This window comes from Chlorocebus sabaeus, chromosome 23, assembly GCF_047675955.1.
Source record: "Chlorocebus sabaeus isolate Y175 chromosome 23, mChlSab1.0.hap1, whole genome shotgun sequence".
Classification (NCBI taxonomy): domain Eukaryota; kingdom Metazoa; phylum Chordata; class Mammalia; order Primates; family Cercopithecidae; genus Chlorocebus; species Chlorocebus sabaeus.
Window position 1 is genome coordinate 13,610,570 of NC_132926.1, and position 27,300 is coordinate 13,637,869.

Sequence of the window (27,300 nt, forward strand, 5' to 3'; positions counted from 1 at the left end):
TCCGTGGTCTCCATTAGATCCACTTGTGTGGCACTGGCAACTTGGAGGTCCATGTACCCTGGCCAAGAATATTTTCTCGAACATCCCCACTCTGAGGCCATTTTCTCAGTTTTTGTTTTGTGTATATGTAAGTGAGGTCGAGGGAAGTAAGAATCTTTGGTCATTGGGTTGACTGGGAAGGTGAACGTTCCAAATTAAGCTGTAGATATCAACTGGAGCCCCTACAGGAGGATCCACTCTCGGGCCCATGAGGACTATTGAACGCGGAGAGCACGACCCTCTGTTTGAAGCCTCGGTGTCCCAATAGGACACCAGGTTCAGCTGGTCGTCTGGCTCAACCCCAATAGCTAGACCCACTCTGGCTTCCCAGACTCAGTTTCTCCAGTGAACAGGGGCCAGACCAAAAATCACTTTTTCCCTGCAGACTTTTTTCATGTTCTGTGTTTAATCTACAATTAAGAGCCCCGAGCCAGAGGCCCCATGTCCAAGCAGTGAGGCAATCTGCAGACCTCATCTAAGTTTGGTCTCAGTCATGGCTCTTTTCCCTGAGGGCAGTCTGGAAAGGCACTGAAATAACCCCCACTGGCTGCATCCAGCAGCAGTGGGATGAGGTCCTGGGAGGGATGTGGGGTTGAGCTTCTATATTGGACCAAAAAATCCACATTTGGAAAGCTAACCATATGATTAAGAGTCTTACCTCACTTTGAGGGAATAGTCATAGCATGAAAATGTTTACAATGTCTTTAAAATATTTGCATTTACTTCTTGTATTCAGGATTTAATGTGACCACCAGAGAAAGTGATTTAGATTCCTGGTGACTCTTTGAGTCTTGAGTTGGGTTAGTAATGGATATGTCTATCTACATTTGGCTTTCTAAATGAGCTCCTTGGGTACTATTTGCTTGGCTTTCTATCACTTTGCTTGAAATTCACACTGATTCTCACCTCAAACAAAATTAACAGCTGGCTTCAAAATATGTAGTAACTTATTCACCTTTTTTTCAGGTGAGATAGGTTTTATTTGCATGTTCCCTAGACATAGAAGCCATTTGGAAATGCCTTGGGTGTAGCTGCTGATGGGGGTATTAACACTTCGACAACATCAATGCCCCAAATGGGGAAATTCTACCACCTGGTTTTGGTAGCCCTGTGGCTTGCAGCCACTAGAGAAAGGTCTAAAAGCTATATTTACACTCAGCATCCAGTCACCAGCTAAAAGTCAGAACCCAAGATGCACCTTGGGAAAGTGGTCCCATCGTAAGCTCTTTGGATTCTAGCAGCGTATTTTCATGTGTGATTGATTCTGAGGGCCCCTCTTTCTCTGAAAGATGGAGATGACAGGGCAACAGAGCAGGTGGAGCAACTCAGACAACGAGGTGAAGGTCAGACTCTCTCCTCTTTGCTGAATATTTAGCCTGTGGCACTTGTGTCTCCCAGGTGACAGGAGATGTCAGCTGGTGATCATTTTTCAGACGGCTGTCAGGTCATGCTGTGCCCTTAGGATGCTGGTTAAGCACACAGAAGCCCAGGCAGCTCCTGACACTGACATAAGTTGACTGTTGTGCCTTGGCTCCACAGCCCCCCACTCGGAGCCCCCATCCTGCAATGCCAACTCCATCTCCTGCCCTTCGCCCTGCACGTGCAGCAATAACATCGTGGACTGTCGAGGGAAGGGCTTGACGGAGATTCCTGCCAACTTGCCAGAGGGCATCGTCGAAATGTAAGTGCACCTGTCTGACACTCCCCACAACTGTCCCTGGCGAGTTCAGCTCCCTGTCCCAGCCGATCACCCACTAGGCCATCAGCATGTGGGGCTGTGGGAGCTAACCATTAAAAACACTCAAGAATCTCTTTGCTGTCCTCCCACACTTTCCCAGCTATGATAGCTCAGTGGTCAAGAGCATAGACTCAAGATCAGAATCAGCAAGCTGTAGCCTGGGGCCAAGGATTCCCACCGCCTATTTTTGTAAATAAAATGTTTTTGAATACCTCGTATGGCAGTATTGAGCAGCTGTCACAGAAGACTGCATGGCCCACAAGGCCTGAAGTATGTTCTGTCTGGCCCATCCCAATGACTTTGCCAATCCTCGCCTTAGAGTCACACTGTATTTGTATCCTGGCCATACCGTTTACTAGCTGTGTGACATCAGGTAAAATAACGTCTCTTTCATCTTTAGTTTTCTCACCTATATTAATGTGATACTTATGGTATGACACCTCAATGGGTCATTGTGAAAACTAAATGAAATACTACCTGTGGAGCACTTCATACAGTCCTCTGCACATGGGCAGGTACTCTGTAAAATAGTGGTGGAAGTAGCAGGACGTAAATAAATGATTCACTCATTTCTTAGCTACCATTATCTGAGAGGAGGACTGAGCTCCTAATTACCTCAGATGTGATTTTTGTCCTCTCGATTAGATCTTTTTTAGGTAACGACACAAGATTGTGTATGTCTCTGTGTATACATGAATGTCAAAAATTCCAGTAAAATGTATTTGTCCACATAGTTTGGTCTAGTCCACTCTCCCCTCATACATTAGAAAATGGCCAGTATCTCATTCTAAAATGAGTAGAGGGCCAGTCAACGTTGACCTCAAGATTACTCTTTAAATAGCAACTGTTGTTTTCATTTTTCTGCCTTCACCTTTAGTTGGCTTGATTAAAAAGATCATTATATGGAACCCTTCTACTGAGAACATCATTCAGTAAAATCCCCCCAAATAAAAGATACATATTCCCCTTGCCTTTCTGCTTTGTCCTAATCTCCCCCCTTTCTTCTTTCCTACTCCTCTTCCTCCTCCTCTTCCTCCTCCTCTTCCCCTTCCCTGTGTGTGCCCTTCTGTTCCTATTGCATTCCAATTGAGGGCCATTGACTCTTTCATTCATTCTTGTATTCATTCAGTAAACATCTGTTGTGAGCCCACTGTTTTCCTGTCATTGTTCTGTGCTTGGAAAGACAGGAACAAACAAAACAGACACATTTCTGCCTGTATAACACTTGCATTCTAGTGGTGGCGGGGATAAATGAGCAGCAAAGTAAAGTAAGTTAGATAACATGTCAGAAGGTAGATTCTATGGAGAAAAATAAAACAAGAAAAGGACAGGAAATAAGCGAGAGAACCAAATGGCTATCTGGAGGAAGAGTATTACAGGTTGAGGGAATCACATGTGCAAAGGCCCTGAGGCTGGAGTGGGCCGGATGCTCCAGAAAGCCGGTGTGGCTGGAGTAGAGTAGACAAAAGGGATGGTAACAGGATGAGATCAGAGAGGTAAGGAGGGGCCACATCCTGGGATGTGTTAAAGACTTTGGCTTTACCTTGATTGAAATGGGAAGAAGCACATGACTTACCAGTAGAGTGGAGTCTTCACTTCTTCTTTCTTCACCTACTTTGCCAACTTTTCTTTGATTCCTTTACAGTCTCATTTTCCAGCCCTAGCAGACACAACCCGTGCCTCCATACCATCTGGCAGGCAGGAGCTGGTCAGTAAAGAGTCCTTTCTTCCTGCCATCCCCGCCTTCTGTGGCCCTCCGCCTTCCTTTCCACAAACACTGACAATTCATTCCCTTAGGGTTTTTATGCACCTCTCCTTCGGTCCCTGTGGTCCAGTGCTCTAGCTTTAGAGAGCTCTCCCTCTACAGAATCTACTTAGTCCTCACCTACCTCTCCTGCTCCTCCTATGGCCTTCCAACATACTATCTAATTTACTTTAAATATCTCCCTCCTTCCATCATTCCTCCTCTTTCCTATCCTTGCCCTCTTCTTTCCTTTTTGCACTGTTTCCCTTTCTTTCTTTCTTTCTTTTTTTTTTTTTTTTTTTTTTTGGAGACAGAGTTTCGCTCTTCTCACCCAGGCTGGAGTACAATGGCACAATCTTGGCTCACTGCATCCTCCACCTCCTGGGTTCAAGCAATTCTCCTGCCTCAGCCTCCCGAAGTAGCTGGGATTATAGGTGCCTGCCACCACACCCAGCTATTTTTTTGTACTTTTGGTAGAGATGGGGTTTTACCATGTTGGCCAGGCTGGTCTTGAACTCCTGACCTCAGATGATCCACCCACCTCGGCCTCCTAAAGTGCTGGGATTACAGGCATGAGCCACCATGCCCAGCCTCCTCTTCATCATTTTCTCCCTCCCTTGATGCATTTCTCCCCTTCTCCCCCTTGCTCTACTCACGGTCTTCCCTCTTCTCTTCCCCCCTCCGCCCGTCTCTTTCTCCACCCAGTTAACCTTCACTTCCCTTCCCTCACCATCCACACCACAATGGGCCTCTGGCCCTCCCACAGTGGATGTTCAAGACAATTCTCACCAGCCCTCATCTCATTTCAGATTCCTATGTATCGTTCCTTTCCTTCCCTGCCCCATCGTATTCTTTTCTCCTTCCATCTGCCAAGTTTTATGTTTTCTCTTTGGCAGCCACAGACTGTCCCTTGGCTAGGTTCCAAAACTGCAGTCTGATGAAAGAGTCCAGTCCAGGTAGCCAGGCTGTAGCCAGTGAACCCACCCCAGCCCTGATTAAGGGGCTCTGGGCCTGCCACCCCGCTTCCACTTCACATCTCTATACTCTCAGCTTGGACCTTATGGATGCACAGCTCAGCTCTCCAGGAGAGAGAAATTGCAGATAATCACATCAGAGGTGGGCTTTGTGCAGGCCAGACCATACCTGGAAGGTTGGACTCACACCTGGATGTGTTGAAGTTTAAAAGCAATTTGACAAGCTGGAACAGTAATTGCCAAAAGCCTGTCTATTATGATTGAGTTTTTCCCTGATATCAGGTAAAGTGAGAAAAACAAGAACAATGTGATATTTTTCTATTGAGCAAAAATATTCAGTTTAAGGGAGCATCCTTTAAGTTTTTGGACTTCCTTATTCTGTTATCATTGTTTTTAAAAATGTCTTTTATTTTATAAAATGATAACCACTGAAGACAGAGTAGTCTGTGTGTTATATATGTGTAATTATTGTATAATTATCATTTATGTGTATTGCATAGTACACACACCACAGATTGCCATAACTGGCCAAATAAAAGGTCTTGTCACCACCTAGTCTTTGAAATCCAAAAGTCTGAGAATGACCATCCTAGCTAGAGTGTTTCCAGAAATAAACAGAGACAACCAACCAAGAAGTTAAGAGTATAGACTGTAGATCCCAGCAGACATGCATTCCAGCTTTGACTCTGCCTTGTAGCCATGGACAGATAACTTTTCTGAGCCTTAGTTTCCTCAGTTGCAAAACGCAGAGGCTAATGGCACCTCCTTACTGGTTCTTAAGAAAGTTAGGTGAATGAATATAGTAAAATGCTTAGCATTGTGTCTGGTCCATAGGATATACTATATTAACAATGCTTGTTGTTAGTTCACACTGGCAACTACTACAACTATCACCACGACCTTTATTAGGATGATGACAATGGTTAGAAACCACATCCTAGGAGCTGGAGCTACCTACACAAAAGATTCCTCCATAAACATGGGTCAGTTCTTTGAAGGGTTATGGTTGAGAGAATAGGTTCTGGAACTAGACTTGCCACTTGCATTATGACTTGAACCTGGGAGTAGCTCATCTTCATGCAAATGTATTCATATATGTAAATAAGACTGCCCCTGTGTATCAGGCACCCACGGTCCACCAGATGGATTGCCCAGGACTTTTCTTGCTGTGCTTGCCGCCTCCTCTTCTGTGATAAAATGAAACTGAAAAATTAAAGCAGAGGCGATGAGTCTCTATGGTTGGATAGGGAAGTTCGAGAGGTGACATGTAAGAGAGAACTTGAGAGTGGGTTGGAGGGGGGATCCTGCTTCTTCCATGTATCTGGGGACCTGTGTGATGGCCTAACAGTCTTTTGTCATGTGACAGGTCAGCAGATGGGTGGGAAGATGAGAAAAAAGGGAGCAGAGAGTTGAAACAGCAGGATGCACCCCAGGATGAATAGGAGGTATCTGATTTATCATTCCAAAGACATCCAAATGTGGCTTTTTTTTCTTTTTCTTATTGAGAATTCCACCCCTTGTCCATGGCCACCTATATAATCCAGATTTGTCCTTCCTCCTTAGGAATGTTTGGTACCATATTAAGCTCTCCACTCCCTCTTCTCAATCCTTAGCACTATTAATTCTCGTAAATTGCCTTAACCTTGGGAGGGGCTCTGCACTCCCAACTTTAGGGGAAGGGGAGGGAGTTGACTTTCTCTCACACAAAGCAGTCTTGCAGACTCTCTCCGATGCTTCCCAAGCCAAAGCAGCTCAGAGGAGTGTGTGCTGGTGTCCCCGAATACCAGAGCCAGTTCCTCTAAAAATAGCTTTCTTCCAGAGAACCCACAGCGAAATGATGATTCACTGCAGATTTTCTTCGAAGCTGAGCTCCCACCAATGGCACCGTTCTCGCTGCACCCTGTCGGTTCTCTGAACCAGCTCTGGCTTCCAGCAGGGTTAGATTATGGGAAGCCCCAGAGACCCACATGTTCCTCTGCTCTGTGGTCTTCAGACGCCCTTATGAGTCTTCAAAAGCTCTGGAGGGACCATCTGTCCTTAGAGTCCCATCTTCTCCCACTTTTGCTCTGTATCTCCCCATGGTGGTATCCCGTGTCTCATATCTTCCGCTATGGAAGCTAAATGTCTTCCATGAAGAAAGGCTATGGACAGATTTCCATGTCCAGTCATAATTGAGAGCATCTGGTGGGGGAAATGGCCCCAGTTTTCCCCCTGCCCCACCTTAACCACATTGTCTCTCTGAGATAGGGAGGCAGCCACTTAACAATAGCAAATATTCCATTCTTACCAGCTTCCAGGGGTTTTGAAAGACACACAGAATTAAAAACACAACAAACTAGCTAACAGAACCAAAGAGCTGGAATGTTCTAGAAATCATAGACATCAGTGACTCTTGGATTTTCTGAGAGCACCAGGTTTCCATGTGTGGGACTGCCACATGGAAGGAGGGTTGATAGTGTGGCATGGGAGCAGGTGGTATGAAGGAGAAGCTGATGAGACAGAGTGGCTGGGAACAGAGCCTTGGGATCCATACTCGGGGGGTTTGAATCCCTGTTCTGCCTCTTACTTTAAAGCACATTCCTTAACATCTCCATGCCTCATTCAGTTCCCCGCTTTGCATAAAGGGGGTCGTCATACCTACCTAGAAATCTCCCGTGTAGATTAAATAACATAACATGGAGAAAGTGAGCACACTGCACTGTTTCGAAGCTATTAAAAAAAATGCGGAAAGCAAAAACCTATGCACATGTATATGTATGTGTCATCACAGAATGATTTAGTCTCAAGTTCCCATGCAATTCTTCATCCATTTTTTTCTAAGACAAAAAAATAATTTCCTCTGTGGCACCTGAGCACATGCACAGAATAAGAAAAGCAAATCTTGCTCTGTGCTGTGTCTGTACTTCTGCTTTCTGCAGGCAATTCCAGGTGTCTACACACAGCACAGGTTGGGAATAGCTTTTCTCAGATATGCCTACATTCCTCATCTTCTCTGTGGATCAAACATATAAACTGGATGGGAGAGTCTAAGACACTCTACCTTTCTTTGTTTCTTTTTTTTTTTTTTTTTTTTTTTTAAGACAGAATTTTGCTCTCGTTGCCCAGGCTAGAGTGTGCAATGGTGTGATCTCAGCTCACTGCAGCCTCCGCCTCCCACGTTCAAGCGATTCTCCTGCCTCAGCCTCCCAAGTAGCTGGGATTACAGACACCCACCACCATGCCCAGCTAATTTTTTGTATTTTTGGTAGAGATGGAGTTTCACCATGTTGGCCAGGCTGGTTTCGAACTCCTCACCTCAGGTGGTCCAACCACCTCAGCCTCCCAAAGTGCTGGGATTACAGGCATGAGCCACCGTGCCCAGCCAACAGTCTACCTTTCTGAAGAACCATGAGGACCAATGGTAAAGAAAGAGAGAGGCCAGAAAGGGACTTCCCCAGAAGGTGGGTCCAGAGCATAACCTTAAAAGGAACCTTCCTTTTCAGCCTTCTTCCAACATAGGGAAGCATTAGGAACTGAACCTTTGGGGTCTGAGTTGTCTGGTTCATCCAACTAGCCCAGGATGACTTAGAGGAAGAATAAACAAAGGGCTTCCTTCCTTCAGCATGATCTGGACATCCTAACAAGAGTTCCCAAGTCAAGGAAGGCTGAGAGATATGGGAAAGAGTTAAGAAACCACAAAAGTGTCTTCTAGGTGGGAGGCAGGATAGCCTAAGGGTCAAGGACACAGGCACTTCAACCAGACCAACCTGGATTCAAACTCAGGCTCCACCATTCACTAGCTATCTGACCTTAGGAAAATTAACCTCTTTGTACCATTATTTCCTCATCTGTAAAATGGGTATATTAATAATACTACTTGGTTCATAGTACTGTTGGAAAAAAATAATTTGAGCCAGTGTATGAGGAAGACAGTGTCTGACATATCAGAAGCCCTCAATAAATGGTAGATGTTCATCATATTATCAACACCACCACCACCACCACCGTTTGCACACACTCCAGGACCTTTTAACCAGGTGACTTGCTGACATGCCCCTGTGCCGGCCATGCCCCTGCCAGTCTCCCTGACATAATGTTGACTTCTGTATTGCTAGAAATATATTGTGTTTAGTCACATGTTTGCAAATGGCAGATCATTAAGGAAGCATGTGAGGAACTAGGGCAAATCAATACAGAGCACAAATGGCTGAAATCCCCATCAGATGTTCCCATTGTTTTTGCTGGTGCGGGAAGACACTCAGATGTTTGATTTGTATGTTTGTTTTTATGCTAGTTCTATTAAATCAGTTTGCAGCCTGAAGAATGTTTACCAGACAAAGAAAGACACATGTGCCAGTTAAGAGAGACCTAAATCAGCTGTTGGCTTCAGACCATCCCTAAATGTGACAGTTTTTGCTGATGTGAATGCTTCTTTTTGTCCTTTCCATTGAGTTTTTCACACTAGGAGTGTGGACCTTTGCATCCTTGTTCTAGGTTACAGGACTAGGCTAAGTGCAAAGCCTTCCAGGCGTACCTGCTGCACAGAGACACATGTGAACACGCACACATGTGTGCACACTTTCCAACCTTGCTCCCATGACAAAGGGGCCATTTTCCCTATGGATGAGCTGGAAAGGACTAAGAAAATGAAGGTCCTTCAGCTCCAAATGGTATTCAGCAAAGACTGGTGATTGAGAGTTTGGGCTTTGAAATCAGATGAAGTTGGCTTTGAGTCCCAACTCTACCTCTCCCTGACTTTGTGAATTTGGGCAAGTGACTTAATCTCTCTGGGCCTCAATGTTCTCATGTTTAATGTGGAGGCGGTAATAACCAATAAGCTCTGCCTCATAGAATGTAACTATTAAGTCAGACAAACCATGTGAAACTCTCAGCCTGGTGTCTAATATCTGAGCACCTGATCCATCATAGCTCTTGGTGGTGGTGGTGGTGGTGGTGGTGGTGGTGGTGGTGGTGGTGGTGGTGGTGATGGTTATCCCTTCCCTTTCCTTTGCTTTACACTGAAGGTACACAAAGTGTTCACAACCACGCTCCCACCGCAGACAAATTCCTGCTGCCTCCTTGGGTAGGGTTGACCCTCATCATGCAATGGCCTTGGCACTCTGGGAGGGGCTGGGTGTTCAGCCAGTGCCCAAAACAGCCTGAGAAGCTGAGTGACTGCAGACAAGAATGAAACCCAGACCAGGCATGGTGGCTCACACCTATAATCTCAGCACTTTAGGAGCTGAGGCAGGAGGATTGCTTGAAGCCAGCAGTTTGAGATAAGCCTGGCCAATGTAGTGAGACCCTGTCTCTACAAAAATAAAAGTTAAAAATTAGCCAGGCATGGTAGTATGGGCCTGTGGTCCTATCTACTCAGGAAGCTGCGGTGGGAAGATCACTTAAGTCCAGGCATTCAAGGCTGCAGTGAGTCATGATCACACCGCTGCACTCTAGCCTGGGCGACAGAGCAAGACTCTGTCTCTTAAAAAAAAAAGCAGGAGAAGAAGAAGAAGAAAAGAAAACCAAAAGGCAAAGTGAGCAAGTGTGCAGGATGCAGAGCAAGATCTCTGCCAGGCTTAACAGGCTAAGCCTGGAATTCTTTTTTCTGTGTTTGGAAGCCACATCTTTGCACTCCATTTGCATGTCTTATGTATATTCACATCTATATTTCATCTTCTCTGGGTTCCTGCAGTTTTTCCCTGAGGACCTACTTCCACAGAGGCCACATGATGTCTCAGTGTGTGAGTCCTGGAGCCCTAATCCCTGAAACTGTTCTGTGACTTTGAGAAAGTCCCCTTCAGTTCCTCCATTTTCACAAGTATATAGAGGCAGCGTATCCAATGGATAGAAACAGAGATATCAGTTCTGCCAGTTCCTGGCCCTGTCACTTTGGACAAGCTATTTGATTTCTCTAGGTTTTCTTCTCCTCATCTGCAAAATTGGGCCAATATGGTTTACCTCACAAGTGGAAGGATTAAAAGGGATAATAGACAAAGTCAACTAGACCCCATAAATGATGGCTCTTGATGTTTATTATGGTAGCAATAAAATTTGGTTCTGTGATGCACCATCTTGGGCTGGCCTCTATCACCAGATTCTCCAACTCCTTGGGGCCAGCGTCACATCATGTTCATTGATTTATCTCTCCCTCAGTTCTTGCACCCATCATTAAGATGGAGGGTAATTGATTAGGAACTGCATAGAGAGCCCGCAGACCTCACACCCGGTGCTGGCCTGACTTGCATAGGCTCATTGGCCAGCAGCTGGGAGCAGTGGCTCCTCTTGCAAAAACTGAGGGGGTTGCCATTGTTACAGACAGTGGCTTTCCCTGGAGGCATCATCCAGCTGAAATCCCTTGCCACAGTGGCAGGTGAATGATGGGATTCCTGGAGAGCACGCACCACCTGACTGGCAGCCCCAGAGATCCATGGAGCTGCTGCCTTGACTAAGAAATCTCTACTGAACTCTATGCTCAGCTGGAAAATGAGCATGTCCTTGGAACTTCTCAGGCAAGGCAGGCTGCCTCGAGTCTGCTGTCTCTGTGGGTGGCTGTATCCAGTAGCCCACAGTCTCTGAGACCCTGTGGCAAGCTTTTGTGGCTCTCTGTGAGCTGGCCAGCCAGGTCTGTGACGGTGCTCCTGGTAAAGTGCACTCCCCGCCCCCCTCCAGCAGGGTACAAAGGCATTGTTAATAGACCGTGGCAGTCTCATTTGTAGACTCTATTCATCCGGCAGCCAAGAATGATATGTCCTGATACTCCCTCTCTCCTCTCACCCGCCTTTCCCCTTTCTCCCCGCTTTCCCCCTTCCTTTTGCCTGGAGAGTGATTTGTCTGTGTTATGGGTTGGCCTGACAAACCATTCCACATTAGCAGCTGAGATGTTGTTTGAAATGGGAAAATTGCTGGCAAACTGCTCCATTAGCGGTTCCAGTAACAAATACTCCGTTCCCCCAATGAAGATGAGATCGCAGAGGCACAAATTAATACGACTGTCTCCCCTACTCTGCAGCGGGGATTACTCTTCAAGATGAATGGGTTCATCCCAGCCAGAAATGTGCATCCACTAGCTGTAGGCTTCAAGGGAGCCCGTTCTTCCCATCTATCCCTTTTGTTCCCGCTACATCCCCTGCCACACATTTTTGTGTGTCTTCCCAGTTGAGGGTTTGGGGAGCATCAAGGCCAAATGAGGAGGTGATGAAAAGATCTGCACCTTGGAGAGAAGGGAGATGGATGAGGATGAGATCCTGAGCCTGGGCTGGGGTGCCATTCATCACCCCTAATAGAGCACCCCGCCTCCTCCACATGCCTGTTTCCCACCACACCTGTTCTTGGTGACAGGAAGTCATTTGAGAGATGAAAGAATAAAGAATGGAAATGCTCACTCATTCCCCACAGCCCCTTCTCTTCCAAGGAAGTTCTGGGCCCTGGGCCTGCAGCGTCTCTTGTTCCTTTCAAAGTAATAGGAGAGGAAGCATTTCAGGAAACTTCATAAGAGGTTAAAGCCACAGATTCCAGCAGCAGCCCAAGGGAGTGGTCCAGTCTGGGCCCCTGGGCCTTGCAGGATGTCAGGGAGCCAGTTTGATGAATGTCAGGCTGGGAGCCTAAAGATGTTAAGGCTGTTCCTGCACTGTATTTAAACAGCCCATGGAAAAGCCCAGAAATGAAGTCAACCGTTGACATTTCTGCCACATTAGCAATGTGGCTGAGTGTTTAACTGAGTAGTGACATGGTTCCATGACAGATAAGCATTGCTGGCCCATGGTCCATCTCTTTTTACTCTTCCTCCTGTTTATCCCTTTGACTTATTCCGCATTCTGCTTGGTTACTGGTACAGCTTTCTCTGAAGAAAACAGCTGCCACCAAAGGCAGTTTATCATAAGCAAGAATCAAAAATCCTCAAGGAAAGGTCATCCTTTCCAGCTTTCTCAAAGAGAATTAGACCCTAGGACAGGTGCTCCACATACTAGGACCTGAGTTCTCTGGCTCCTGCAGTGTTTTGTCTGGGCTCCCACAACCAGAACGTGCACCTGTGATAAGAGAGACCTCCCTGTCCTTAAGGCCAGAGAACACAGTAGCCCTCAGTGACCACTTGTTGACAGGTGGATGGTTAATTGACTCTTCTCTGCTCTGTTTCCCAGACGCCTAGAACAGAACTCCATCAAATCCATCCCTGCAGGAGCCTTCACCCAGTACAAGAAACTGAAGCGAATGTGAGTTTCCCCTGTGGAGAAATGAGCCCACATGTTTTCAATTTCCGGGGTTGTTTGCATCGTGTAGTGGGCAATCTGTCCAGGTGATGGACCACGTCCATTCCTCCTGGGCAGTTCTGTTTCAGAGCTGGAACACTGTCCTAAGCCTGGGTGGTAAGACGTGGAAGCGTTCTCTGAAGATTGTGAGGTGTGTGGGCTTGGACATATAGTGCTAAGAGCCTCTCCAACTAAAGCAAAGTAAAATTATCTGTGTGGGAGGTAGAGATGAATTAGCCTGGAAAATCCATATCACTGTTTTTATTGTCCCTTGGCTTCAGTGATGTGGACCTAAAATAGGAGTTTCGGCAGAGACGTGACAGTGGCCCCACAGCTGTCTACACCACCGTCACCAACATCCCTGTAGCCTTGCATACATTCATATAACAAATACTGAGTGAATGTCTGCTGCAAGCAAGGATCTATGGATAGAGCAGTGAACAGAAACTAAGTCTGCTCTCATGGAGCTTGCATTCAAGTGGAGAACACAGAAAATACAGAAACAAATATCAGAAATCAGAGTATTAGTGATGGTGGGAGGGTCTTTTAGGTAGGTGTGCCCATGAAAGTCTCTACATGCAGGTGGCCTAAAAGAAGGAAGGGAGTGAGCCCTGAGCTCTCAGGAAAGACTGTCCCAAGCAGCAGGAAAAGCAAGTAAAAGGCCTGAGGGAGCATGTGTCGATGGTTTGTGGAATAGCAAGGAGTGGAACGAGTGAGGGGAGAGGATGGGGCTTGTGTTGGAAAGGTTGGTACTAGATCACATGCATCCTTAGACCATGGCACAGACTTTCTGTTCTTCCTGCATGAAATGAGAAGCCTTGGAGGGTATGGTCAACATGTGAGCACCCCCTACGTCCCCGTTAGCTCTGTAAGTCACATCACTCCACCACTGCATCACATCGATGCCCGGTGACACCAACCCCGCTGTTCCTTCCTCACCACGGCAGCTTGGACGGCACCATTGCATCACCGCCCTCATCCCCACCATGTGACAATGTCATCATTCTTCCCCATCCCATGACGACTTTGAGCACTGCTCTGTGAGTCACTCAGAGCTGGGGGCTCTGCAGGGAAGCCAGTAGGATTAAGAAACAGCCCAACCATTGCCATCTCAGGTATTAAAATTCTGGACAGATACTCCTTCCCTTTTTCAGGCTAGGAAATCATTTAGTAGAGCCCAGTAACCAAGTTGCTGTTTTCATTCCACTTACTCTTTTTGCACACCGCCCCCCTCCCTGCGCCTCACCCTCCTACAGAGGAAGGAGAGAGTCAGGTAGAAATATGCATGGACTCGGTCCTGCTTCTTCCTTCCGCACGAGGCTGATTCATTGCTTTCCCTTGAGTGGGAGGGCCCACATTAAAGAGGTTAAGTGTCTGCTGATTCCTTTTATGTTAAAAATAAATATCCCTGAGAAACAGTGGCATTGGTAGGCTTTACCCTCAGATCTCAGGAAGCCAACTTCCCATCTCCCTGGAAATCCAAACCAAACAAGCTTTTCTCCTGGTGCAATTCCAGAAGTGGAAACCAACATAATGAGGCAGCTCGAAGCACGTACTTCTTCCCTCCCCTTGGCAGCATTCCTGCTGGAGGAGCTGTATAAATATAGGCCTTAATATTTAAAACCTCGGGCCATTAATCTCCTGGTGTCCCTGCTTCCCCAGCCTGCTCTCCATGCACCCCCCCCCAATTCATTTTTAAAACTCAGCTTGATTATGCAGCCAGATAGTAATTTCAGTGAAAAATGACAAGTTCAGTCACTGCCCCAACCTATATCTCTTGCATGATTTAAGTTACTGCTCTAATTTTTTGTGAAGTCCAGGTAATTTAAAGCTTGACTATGTTTTACTGTTCCTTCTCCATCCTATTGGACTTGCCATGATCTGTGCATTCAGAATTCATAAGACCTTCTCAGTCACGACCCGGAAAGTGAATTTAATTTTTGATCACTTATGATGCTACTGATATTTATTATGATGCCCTTTTTTTCCCCCAAGAGGATGGCAATAGAGAAGAGAGCACACTTAAAAATTTTCGACTAATGGAACTTCAGAAACCTAGACTGAAGTGCAATCAATGGCTTGGGAGAGGTAGGGTCCCTGATGAGAATGGATTTCAAAACCCTAATTTTTCCTAAATATACATGACCAGTTTATCCCTAATAACTAACAGAAGGAAGTTCCCCGCTCAACTGTGGCTGAACCACATCCTGCTCTTATCTCTTACCAAAAAAGAAAAAAAAAAGAAGAAAGGGGAGGAGGGAGAAAAAGAAAGAATTCTCCCTGAATGAATGGCTTTGTCTCTGCCTATTCCTAGTGGTCACCTTAGTATAAAAAGCATTCCTACTACAAACTAAAAGGTTGAGTATTCCTTATCCAAAATGCTTGGAGCCAAAAGCCTTTCAGAGTTCTGAATTTTTCAGAGTTTGGAATATTTTCGTGGGTAATGAGATATCTTGAGAATGGGATCCAAGTCTAAATATGAAACTTATTTATGTTTCATATACAGCTTACACACATACGCTGAAGGTAATTTATATGAAGTTTTTAATAATTTTATGCATGACACGAAGTTTTGACTGCAACCCATCAGTCACATGAGGTCAGGTGTGGAATTTTCCACTTGTGACGTCATGTCCGTGCTCAGAAAGTTTCAGATTTTGGAGCATTTCAGATTTTGGATTTTTGGATTAGGGATACTCAACCTATATCAAAGCAGAGAAGACACAGAGAAGCAGTGAAAAGCACTAGAGGCAGCCCCTTGGTCTTGCAAGTTTGGTTAACTAACTGGTAGGCCTGACACCTGGGCTATCTATTATTGTGCCAGAATGGGGTGTTGGGAGTTCTTTTCTTTTACATGCTCTTAGAGCAACTTGTTCCACAAGCTCCAGGACTTCCTAGTGTCTCACACTTATATTCCCTGCATGACATTTGTAGGCACTTGAATTTGCCACCTCTATTCCAAACAGTCTGGGAAAGCTACCCCTTCTTGGTCATCCAGTTTATAAGCCCCAGAGGACCAAAGTGGGTCTGAGACCATTTTCTAAAACATCGTGGCCTGAAGTATATGACCTAGGGACCACCTACATGGGAATCACCTGGAGATGTGTTACATATACAGATTCCTAGCCCCAACCTCCCAGCCTACAAATCAGACTCTCTGCAGTGCATTTTTAATCTACACCCTCATGAGGTTTGAGAAGCACTGGTGAAGAGTCATCCCAGTGCCCAGAATCAGTTCTAGGGGCAGCTGCTGTGGCTAGGGACAGGGTCAAGCATGGAGGTCAGTGGGCAACTGGAGCCATCTCCCAGCTGCCTTCCACCTCAGTGCCCTGTGTTGTACATCCATCACAACAGAAGAGCAGAGGGGGCCTTGAGCTGATAGGAGGCTTGAGATGCTTGCTCTGTGCCCAAATGGCTGTGTCCAGTCACTTAGGGCTCCAGGTACTTCACCTCTCAGGGCTGCTGTTTCCTTCTTGCAGAATTAAGAATTAAGACAAAGTGTGCTAAATGTTCTCACTTATACATGGAATCTAAACAGAGCTGAACTCTTAGAAGCAGAAAGTAGAATGGTGATGTTCAGAGGCTGGTGGTGCAGGGGTGGGGTGGAGATGAAGATAACGGAGATGTTCGCCAAAGGATGCAAAATTTCAGGTAGACAGGAGTAAGTTCAAGAGATCCATTGTATTATACAACATGGTGAATGTAGTTAACAACAGTGTATCTTATACTTGAAAATAGGTCAGAGAATAGATTTTAAGTGTTCTCACCACAAATAAATGATAAGCATGTGAGGTAATGCATATGCTAAGTAGCTTGATTTAGCTATTCCACAATGAAAGCATATATCAAAACATTGTGTTGCACCCCAAATATGTATACGTTTTTAAAAGACTAGTTGAGTACAGTAGTGAAAAAGGAGGAAAGAGTAGAACAAGGAGTTTGATCTGTAACTGACTGTGAACAATCCATTGAGAGAACTCACTACCTTTGGACCAGCCTAAATATACCGTTTTTATAAAAATAAAAAAGACAAAGTGACCAAGGTCAATTCCCAGCTAAACTATCTATCATTTCTCCGATTTCCCCTGTCCATCACCTCCAAACCGTGAGGCATCTCACCTCATACTGTAGGGAGAGATGGGTCCAGAAGTCAAGTCATGGACTGAAAACCAGTTTGCCCTCCCAAAGCTAAAGCAGAGGGTTTCCCTGATGGCCACAGAGCTTCCTCTTGCAACTAGAGGTCTCAGCACCTTGAAGGGACAATTCATAATCGGGGGGGGAAAAAGACAACACAGGCCTTCCCGCTAGTCCAGTCTGAACAGATCCTTCGTGCTTGCCTGGAATGCTTTGCATAGGCAGCCACGCTGAGGGCAAGTAAGATTAGGATAATCCACAGTATTTGCTTGTTAAGACCCTTAAACAAAACCGGAGCTCGGAAGAAAAGCCCGATGTAAGCTGACGAGTTTGTGAGCGCAATCTGCGGATTTGTTGGAGGTGATTTCGCCAGCTAAAGGGATAAACCAGACAGCTGTGCTGAAGAAGCCTTAACCTGTGAAATATCGTTCAAAGTATAAGCTTTGGAGGCAGGGAGGGGAGGAAGCAGAGGCCTCAGCAAAGGTTGTGGTGTGGTTCTTTTGAAGTCTATTAGAAGAAGGAAGGAAACAGGCTCAGGAAGATTCCCACTGCATGTGCTTAAGAGGCTGGAAGGCTGGAGTGTCTGGCCTCGCTGGAGTCAATTGCTTAAGAATCTGCTCTGTTGTGCTTTTTTTCTCCATATTCTCTCCTCACCTCCTTGTTGACCTTCCAAGACCCATTGATTTATTTTGTTAAAGAAAAAGAACTGGAGAGGTTTGATGTCACAGGAAATTGGAGCATCTCTCCTTCCAGTGACAGGAGCCCAGAGGCCATCCCTGAGCTAATGACTCTAAGAGAAAGAATTTCCCCTCAGTGAAGGGCCATTAGCAAGAACTGGTGTCTGGGTTCTCAGAAGTCACTGGGATGCCAGCAATTGAGCAGCCTCAGGGCCTCTGGGAAGGAGCTAGGGTCGAGGAGATTCCTCTGCACCTGCAAAGCCAGGTTAGCTGCCCCAGGCCCCAGGCCCAGCATTAATAGAATTCTCCCGGCCCACAGCATCCCTCTTGCTCACATTATCCAAAGCCTGGGACATTCTCATGCCCTGGGTTTGCTCCCGGGTGAGGAACACACTGCCAGCCAGTGACAAGCCCACATCTCCAAGGTGTCCCCTGAGAATCCCAGGATGGGCTTATATCACACAGCCTAGAGCTTGCACTGGACCAGACAGAGACTTAAGTCACTGCTCAAAACCTCCTTTCAGGTCAGGGAGGAAAAGTCACTGGGGAGGTGAAATGACTCAGGACTTTCTGGGAGAAAAATGAGCAGCTGCTGAGGCATGAGGCAAGAAGATGCCTACAGGAACCCTGGCCTGTGGTTGGTTGGGTGAAGCCGGTTCCTGTTTCATCTGTGCCATTCATTGCTTGGTAATGAGACGTAAGGCCCTAATTTGACTGGGTTCTATTTTCCACCTACAAAGTGATGGCTCACGTGTTCACAGCTTCGTGTCCTGATCAAGATGCCGTGGGTGAGTGTTCTTTGAAAACCAAGAAGAGTGATGTAAACGTGGTGCACTTTGTCATGAGATAGTTGAACTGAAGGCTCTTTAAGCTCCTTCTCTTGCACTGTGAATAAATGAATTGCTTGATTGATTAATTAATTCTTACCATTTTGAATGCCTGAAATGCTTGATTCACACTTAGGAGTGACCGTTATCGCACCTTTGAGCCACGTTCTCAGACTTTACCGTTAATGTTTTCAGAGACATCAGCAAGAATCAGATATCGGATATTGCTCCAGATGCCTTCCAGGGCCTGAAATCACTCACTTCACTGTAAGTGGGGCCCGAGCCGAGGGCTGAGGGTGGTGGGGAGGGGGGCGCTGGAGGGAAGAGAGATGCGACTGTATTTTTCAGGAGGTGTTTATCAAGACTTTATGTTCCCTTACACACTTGTGGCAACCTGGTAAAAGAAACAAATATTTCTTCAGGGGAAATTGATCTTGGGGAATATTTCTACAACCCAAATGCATTATTTTTATTGATTAAGTGCCTAGCAGCTTTCCCAGTTATTGGCTTCTAATTCGAATGCATCTTCTACTCCAACCTCACATCCCCCTCCCACCTCATGTCCCGCTCCCTCCCCACATGCCACCGCAGCGCTGTCTTTCTGGTGTAAGGAGAGATGGTGATGCGTGTTTGTTACCGCATCCCACCCATTTGCATGGCCTTGCCAAGTGAGGAGCTCATTTTTTTCCGCTGATTTTCAGGCTTTCTCTCCAGACTACCCTCATGGCCATTGTCCTAAAAAAAATCCACCCCATCCTATAGCCCTTCCTGTCTTTGATTTTGAAACCCATAGGCAACCCACTGGTGGGAAGCAAAGCTTCACCCACCAGGGGTTCCGAGACCCCTGCAGGCAGGAAGGTATAGAATGTCCTCATTCTGTCAGTGACTCGTGTGTGGCATAGGGAAGTCACTTGAGCCTTCTATGGATGCTTCTTAGTAGGCAGGACAGGGACAGTGATCCCATTCCCACCTAACATATCCAGTGATGATCATGTGTACAGTAAAACGATAATTAGCAGCGTTTACTGAGCATTGACTGGGTACCAGCTACTGTTCTAGAAGTCTGTCAGGTTTAGTCCTCACCACAGCCTAAAATATAAAATATATTGTCATCTCGCTTTTACAGCTAAAGAACTTGGGCAATCTAAGCTCCACCGAGACAGGGATTATTATCGGTTTTGTTCATGGAGGTATCCCTAGCACCACAAACTGTATTTGGCACAGAGTTAATATGCCAAAAAAAATCTTGTTTTATTCAACCATGTACTTATTCAGAAATGTAACTTATCCAAAGTCCACAGTAACAGGTAGGAAAGGCAAGATTTGAACCCACGCTGTCTGACTCCAGAACCCACACTCTTGATCAGTCTCTCTATATTTTGCCTCTCTATGCAGCCACGCAACCTGTTTACCTAATTTATGAGTGGACAGGTAACAAGATGCACATTTTCCCCCCACCTGGCCCCATCCCACCGGGAAGGAGATGAGGACTGGGAAGTCTCTGATTCAGCTGTTGCCTGCTGCTTGCAGAGTAAATTAGTTTCATTTATCGAATAGAACATCTGGCTGGGATATCAAAGATGGGACCATGTGTGAGATTAGTGTCTGCTTGTGCTGAAGATCACAGAGGAGAAGGGAGAGGGGCCGTCTGCCACCAGGATCCTGTCTCTGCCCCCACCCTCTCTCTTCCCTTGTCTGGTTTCCCTCAGCCAGGATTTGGAGACAGTCTGAGGGCAATGAGGTGCTTCCTGTCTTGTAGGAAAAGGAATTCAAAAATCTGGTTGCCAAACATGAAATTGACATGCTGCTGCCCGATTCTGAAATACACGTGAGCATTGTTTAAGTGAAGCACCTCTCACTCCCGATGTATTCATTCATCCACGCAGTAGATGCCTACTGTGTACTGGCAGTATTATAGGCACTGCGAGTATGGCAGTGAACTGGACACACAGGATCCTTGGCCTGACAGAGCTTAAAGTTGAACACAAACACACCTAATCCCAGCTCAGGAGCAGCCAAGGTAAAGGGCTGGAGAGCCTTTACTCCTTACCTGTGTGTGCATTCATTCATTCAACAAATATTTATTGTGCTAGACTCTGTTCTATTTTGGGGTCTAGAGACCCAGTCATGAACAGCCATATAACGTCACTGCATTCATGGGGCCTACATGCAAGGAAAATGGGAGGTGCAGGGGAGGGAGGCAGAAAAAATTAAAATTAAATAAATATTTAAGTAACGTAATATGACATAAAGAGAAGTGATATGAAGAAACTAAAATAGGGTAAGAGGTGGTATAAAACATTAAAATATTACAGAGACATCTCCCAAGGAAGAGATGTTTGACCTCAGACCTGAAAGGCAAGAAGAAGGTAGTCAAGGCAAGACCTGGCATGGGAAGTCAGACAGGTGTACACCCAGATGCCTGAGGTGACCACACAGGCAGGAGAGCCTCAGCCCACCTCCACTCCCAGCGGTTTTGATGCACTGGGCTCAGAAGCCTGCCCTCCCAAGGCATGGCAGGTGGTGTGAGGACCCCTCTGCCCCAAGCCCCCCAGCTTCTGCTACCCTAGAAGTCCTGACATCAGCTGAGACAGGCAGACAGGGACATTACTGCATTTGGCACAGTGAGTGGTGGGGCATTAATATGAATTACAAATGTGCGCCTGAGCTATCATGCTGACTTTTATTTAGTCATTAATTTGTTGAAACATTAATGAAACACACCCGTAGGCTGACGGAGACATTCACTCTTCACTCCCAGTGGCGTCTGGAAAAGGGGGATTTGGTTTATCGCGCCCATTTACCATTTCCGCATCCTAATATTTTGTCTCCCCAAAGAAAGATAACAGCCTGGATTGCGATCCGAGTGAAAATGGAATATTGCATGCAGTCAGTGCACTTCAGGGCTCTGGAGAGGACTTAAGAAAAACAACCAAACTCTCCCATGCTCAGTTCCCTGGTTCACAGAGGAGGCTGGACCCAAGAGACGGCAAAGCCCGTGCTGTGGATGGGAGCGGAGAGAGGCCAGCCAAGCTTCTCTGGTGCCTGTGCAGAGTACCAGCAAGGGCCAGGCGCAGAGATGCCCCTGAGCACTGTGCTGGAGTGGCAGACCCAGTAGCCTTCCTCCCCAGGCCTCACCAAGACACCAAAGACGAGACCCATGAATCAGAGACAGCAGTATGAGGGTCACTGGAGGCCCGTAGGAGAAAGGGGTAAAAGGGTTCTGAGTTCCTAGGTTCCTGGAACTCAAAGAATAGGAAAAGTGGATAGAAAGTAAAAGCTGCCATTACTGTGAGACAGCAAAGCTCCCTAGTTTTTCCTGAGAGCCAGTCCTTGACTCAGCAGTCCCTGCACCATCTGGAGATGACCCCAGATGCACAAAGCCCTGTCTAGATGGATGATTAAATGACTCAGCTTAGGAATTCCTAAGATGCAAAGGGATATTAAAAGGAAACGTCCTGTAGGCTGGGCTCAACCTGATCAATACCCATTGAAGACACAGGGCCAGTCTCCCACACTGTGTATTTATTGCCGGGGTGTGAGTCATATTAGCAGCTTAGGGAGATACCACAAAGAGACCGCTTCTTCCTGTTGGGGATTATGTATTGGGCTAGGTTGCCCAGGAATGGAGCAGGATAGAGCCCATTTCTCCTTGCCTCCCAGACAACCTGCCCTTCCAGCCCCTGGCTGCTCTTGGCTGCCTCTGTCTCACTGATGAGAAGGGATTAGGCAGGCCGTGGAAGGGGTTGTCCTGAGATCTCATACCCAGAACTGGCCGAGGTGATGGCTTCCTGCAGGACTGGGTTCTGGTGGCCTCACATCTGCGGTGATTGCTGTCTTCTCCTTCTCTCTTTCAGGGTCCTCTATGGGAACAAGATCACCGAGATTGCCAAGGGACTGTTTGATGGGCTGGTGTCACTACAGCTGCTGTGAGTAGGAACCTTGTCACTGTTTGTGTCTTTGGTACTGTTGGAAGGCTCCCACCTGAAAACTTTGAGTCATGCTCTGGAGAGTTCTTTTGACTATGTGCAGACAAAGAGAAACAAAATTTTTGAGCTGTCCACGCTTCACCCCCATTTCCTATTTTTGTGAAAGGAGAGCCAGCGAGTGGACAGAGGAAGACTGAGGTCAGTGTGCACAAACCCAGATGATAGAGCTGAGGGCCCTGGCCCAGGCATGAAGATACTAAGCACAGGGTTTGGGACTAGAAATTAGGAAAGAGTCAAATCCAACAAAAAGAAAAACATTTTTCAGTAGTGTGCTAAGAACACAGGGAACTAAAACATTCACATACTAAGTTCCAGTACTAAAGCTGAGACAGAGCTGCTGATGGACATGTGACCTTGAAGAGGGGTGGGGGCGGGGGGAATAATTCGAGAGGAGCAGAATCAGTCACCAATGTAACTCCATCTGGGAAAGACAGGGTGGAGGGGAGTGTTTACTTAATTTAAAGGAAGGGTTGTTGCCTCGAATTTTAAGCTCAGGGATTATTTGTTTGCATTTATTTCATTCTGGTCATTTGCGCTTAAATGTTTGAAGAAGATAATTGAACTCTGATGTGGAGGAGGAAGGAAAGGAATTTAGCTCATAGTATAGTTTAATTTCTGTGCTGGTAGAATCATCTGTGATTTGTGATGAGGCAGCTATAGCATCTACACACATGTACCATGGGTGTGGGAGTGTGTGTATGTGTGTGTGTGCGTGCCTGTGCACGTTTGCTCTGTGACCATCACAGTTCCTCTAGGTATTAGGAACTGATCTTGAGCATCCTTTAAGCAATGGAGAAGACCAACTCTCGGAGAGGTACATGACTCTCCCCCAGTCACACAGCAGAATAGGTATGAAAACCGGAAAAGAACCTACATGGCCATGCCCTTCATTCAGAAACCTCCCAGTCCTCTGAATAGCACATGATGTATGTTTGCAGGGGTGTGTGTGTGTCTTTTTAAAATCACCTCCAAGTCACAGGCAGTGAGGAAGAGGCCTGGCACCTCCCCGCCTCCCACGTGCAGTTCAGATGACCCACCGCATGGGTTTGCGGGCCAGGGCTCAAGCTGGGGCTCCAAAGCGGTGGCAGGCACAAGAGCAAAGAAGGAGAGAAGAACAAGGGACGCATCTTATGTGGTTAATGCCCAGGGATTCTTCAAGGAGGAAGTGAGAGTTTTCCTCCAGCCCTTTCTTACATCTTTCCTCTACCCTTCCCATGTCCTTTAAGACTCAGCTCTGGACAGATTCTCCCGGAACACACAATAATGTGAATTATGTAGGCATGAGATGCCCAGCAAGTTTTCAGGGAGCAGATCTGTCGTATCAGCAACGAGGCTTGTTTCAGTGAAGCTGAAAGCAAGAGAGAGAAAAGTCTCTTTCTCTGCATCTCCCTCATCTCTGCCTTCCTGTCTGCCCCACTCTGTGTGTCTCTGTGTGGGCACATTTCCGTTCAATGGTCCCAGCCTTTGGTGGGCTTTTAAGGCTATGTGTTAGAATAACAGGCCAGGGCTCTGCAGGGAGATGGGTGTTTCACAGATGGTATTCTTTGCTTGTAGCAAAGAAACTGTACATTATAACTGCCACCATAAGGCTAGTTAACTGTAGCTATTAATCCCTTGAAAGAAGAGTATCAATAGTATCCACCTTGAGGTGAATTTGGCAGTGTTGTGTTCCACCAAGCTGGTGTGATTTTCCTTTTATAATCTGTGTTTGTGTGCAGGAAGGAAAATGACTTTGCACGGATTAAGGAGACACAGAATGTGCATCCCAGTGCCTAGAACAGTGCATGTATACTTAAAAAGATGTGTATCTCCAATCAAAGGAGACTGGTGGTTTCCTAGAGCTAAGTAAAAAGGGAGAAACTAGTCGATGATAGCTTAGGGATACAGAGTTTCTTTTCAGGGTGATAAAAATGTTCTAAAATTGTTGGTGGTGATGGTTATACAACTCTGTGACTATACTAAGAAACTGAATTGTATACTTTACATGGGTGAACTGTATGGTAGGTGAATTATATCTTAATAAAGTTGTTTTTAAAACTGAAAAAAAAAGAAACCCTCAAAAAAATTTAAAAAAAAAACAAACGTGTATCTCAGCTCCAAGCTGATAGCAGTCATGAGGTTAATAGAACTAACAGGAGTTTGCATGGGTTGGGAAGGCAACTCCAGTTTAATGTCACCGTTTTGAGCAGGTGGAATCAAGTAGCTTGGGTTAAAGAGGAAGCATCTCTCCTCTCTTGAAACCAAGAGTTGACACAACTCAGGCAGGCCTTACCAGAAAGAACCAGTAACTGGGACTCAAATAGCTGTCACTGGGTTTTGACCTGCCATTGGGTGGTTGGAAAGCAGGCCCTGATTCGATCTAATTTAGTGTTCAGCCTACTGTAGATTGGATTTCTCCCTGTTGGACTGGAGACACTGATAAGAAGGCTCTGATTAGAATACCCTGGTAGTCAGGGTAATTTTCGTCTCCTTTGACTCAGAGGCTCTTTGTGAGAGGTTTGCATTTTTTCTTCTCACTCCATCTCTCAAATTATGGGTACTCACAAAGCTGAACTGCCTCTGCCACACGAAGTGGCGCTGGAGATTTCCTTTCTGGCACTTGCGGTGATGCTGGCGGTAATAAAGTGGGTACATTAGTTGGTTCTCCTGCCTGCCTCCCCACTTCCCTTACTCCTCTAGACTTTTTGGCCATCCTATCAAACTTGCCCAGTCCAGTATGTACACAGCCAGCCTCCTGGGAGCTTTTCTTGGTGTGTTCCTTTGGGCAAATGCCCAAAATTCTTGGCCATTCTGGAGAGAACGTCTCCGTTTTTTGGAGGCTGCAGTAAGTGCATCCACAAGGAACAAGCCTCAGCTGTCCTAAACATGATATTCTGTCCTTGGTCCCCTAGAGCCTCACAAGAGTTACCCCCTTCAGTTTAAGTTCCAAAATCTTAGCGTTCAAAGGAATCTCAGGGCTCCAAGCATAGCCTCCTACCTGGCTAGGACAGGAATCCCTCCCATGCACGCTCTCACAAATCCTCCTGTCACTCATTTGCTGATGGTTCCTCTGATAAGTCCTCACTGCCTAGTTGGAAGGTGAGGAAGCTCTTTCTTATACTAAACATCAGTAATGTTTCTAGAAAACTCAGAAAAGTCTGTTATCATCGTCTTCAGATGTTTGAAAATAGCTAGTATGTCTTCCTATAATTAATCCTAAACGTGTTCAGTTCCTGCAGCCATTCATTGTATAAACACACATTTATTGTTTATTACTAGCAACCCTTATTGTCTTTGGGGGATGCAAGGTAATCTGGCAGCTTCCGTCCTTAAAACTGGCCGCTAGGAAGTGAGTTGGTGCCCATTTGGACACTAGGAAGGATGTTTAGAATTGAAATATCCCACATGGAGGCATCTCAGAACCCAAGGTGAGAACAGGACATATCACTTGGCACATGATCCCAACTCCAGGGGTGGGAGCAGCTCAATTATTAGAGAAATTACCTGTCTTCCTCCTCACTGGAAGCTCAGGGTGAACGGTCTTGCTCTTCTGCATTCCCCTGCCCACCCAGGCTCATAGGCTTCTGGGACATCAGTGGAGATGGTGATCCTCTGTGGGCAGCCAGCCATCGTGCCCTGAGATCCCTCACCTTGTAGCTCAGAGGTCCATCCTCCCCAAAGCAGGAAAAGGCTGTCATTTCCTCCGCTGATGGACAGCTGCAAGCTGCGTTGTTACAGCTCCCCTCCAGGGAGTAAGGAGCATTCATTTAGTGCTCATCGATCACATGACATGCATAGGAAAGTCACTTAAGTGGGGAGGGCAGTCATTTGAGGTGGAAGCTTTTAAACCCGCTCCAGGTGGTCTTAAACCAAACCAGACTGTCTTCGGGCTGGAATAAGTTAAGACAACTCTAGCACCTGTTGTTTAATTTTCTTGGAAGGCAGACAAGACCATTTGAGGCGCTCGGAGTTTGCCAAGCAACATGCCAATTACAGAGCAGTGAGCAAAACTTCACTCCCTATAGTTCACTTTTCCCCACCAGCTGTTTCATAAGAACTACTTCTGCTAATAATAGCAGCTAACATTTATTGAATACTTAATATGCTTCAGGACCTGAAACTGCTAAGCGATTTCATGTGCATCATCTCATTTAATCTTTACCACAATGCTAAGAGGAAGGTATTGTGGAAAGGCCCATTTTACAGATGGGGAAACTGAAGGTTAAGTGACTTGACCATTGTCACTTAGCATGATGGAGCCAGGATTGGAACCTGGGCAGTCCATGCCTTAACCACAGCACATCCATCCAGAAACGTCTGCTTCACCCAGTCACGGGCAGATCTGCAGAGCCAGTTTTTTGATATGCAGAGCAAGAATTTCTCAATGGCTCAAGCCACAGAGAGGGTGCTGCTGAACTGCAGATCACCTCCTTTTGTTATGGCTCAGCATAATTCACGGCTCTGTGTCCGTGGAACTTTCTCTGGTTCATTGTTGTCAGCCCACTAATGTTTGCCCTGATCCCTGTGAGAGGATAGTCAAGGAGCTGCTTGCGCTTAGAGACCCAGTCGAGGTGGGACAATGAGAATTCTCTCCAGCAGAAGAAGCAGACTGACTTGGCAATGCGTTCTTGAGGGAAGGGTTCTTCCTCTCTTGTGTACCTGGAAAGCCCTTGGGTAGACTTAAATTCTGGAATCCATGCTAGTCATTGAATGAATGGTTCACCCCATTTAGAGGACTGATTGGTAACCATGTGGCAGTCAGATAGGAAAGTTACCACCCTAACAGTCATGAGGGAAGGAATGGGCAAGTCACCATAGATGAGGTCACTTGATCTGGTAACCAAATCATAGTTCTCCCTCTCTGGTCTCTGGGAATCTCAGCTTTCATCTGTTTCCCTTAGGAAAACCCAGTGGCTTACAGCCCGTTCCTAGCACCCTCCTGTGTATCTGGGGTAGAAAGAAGTCTTGTTTTTC

The 27,300-nt window shown here is 46.3% G+C and overlaps 1 protein-coding gene across 1 annotated transcript in view; it reads left to right on the forward strand.

The window, feature by feature from the left end:
• Nucleotides 1-27,300, forward strand: part of SLIT3 (slit guidance ligand 3) — a 637,958-nt gene that overhangs the window by 492,520 nt on the left and 118,138 nt on the right. Inside the window, exons 9-12 of the mRNA XM_008015258.3 lie at nt 1,579-1,720; nt 12,613-12,684; nt 18,554-18,625; nt 22,216-22,287. Coding sequence (XP_008013449.3) covers nt 1,579-1,720; nt 12,613-12,684; nt 18,554-18,625; nt 22,216-22,287 — 358 coding nt within the window. The remainder of the gene's footprint in view (nt 1-1,578; nt 1,721-12,612; nt 12,685-18,553; nt 18,626-22,215; nt 22,288-27,300) is intronic.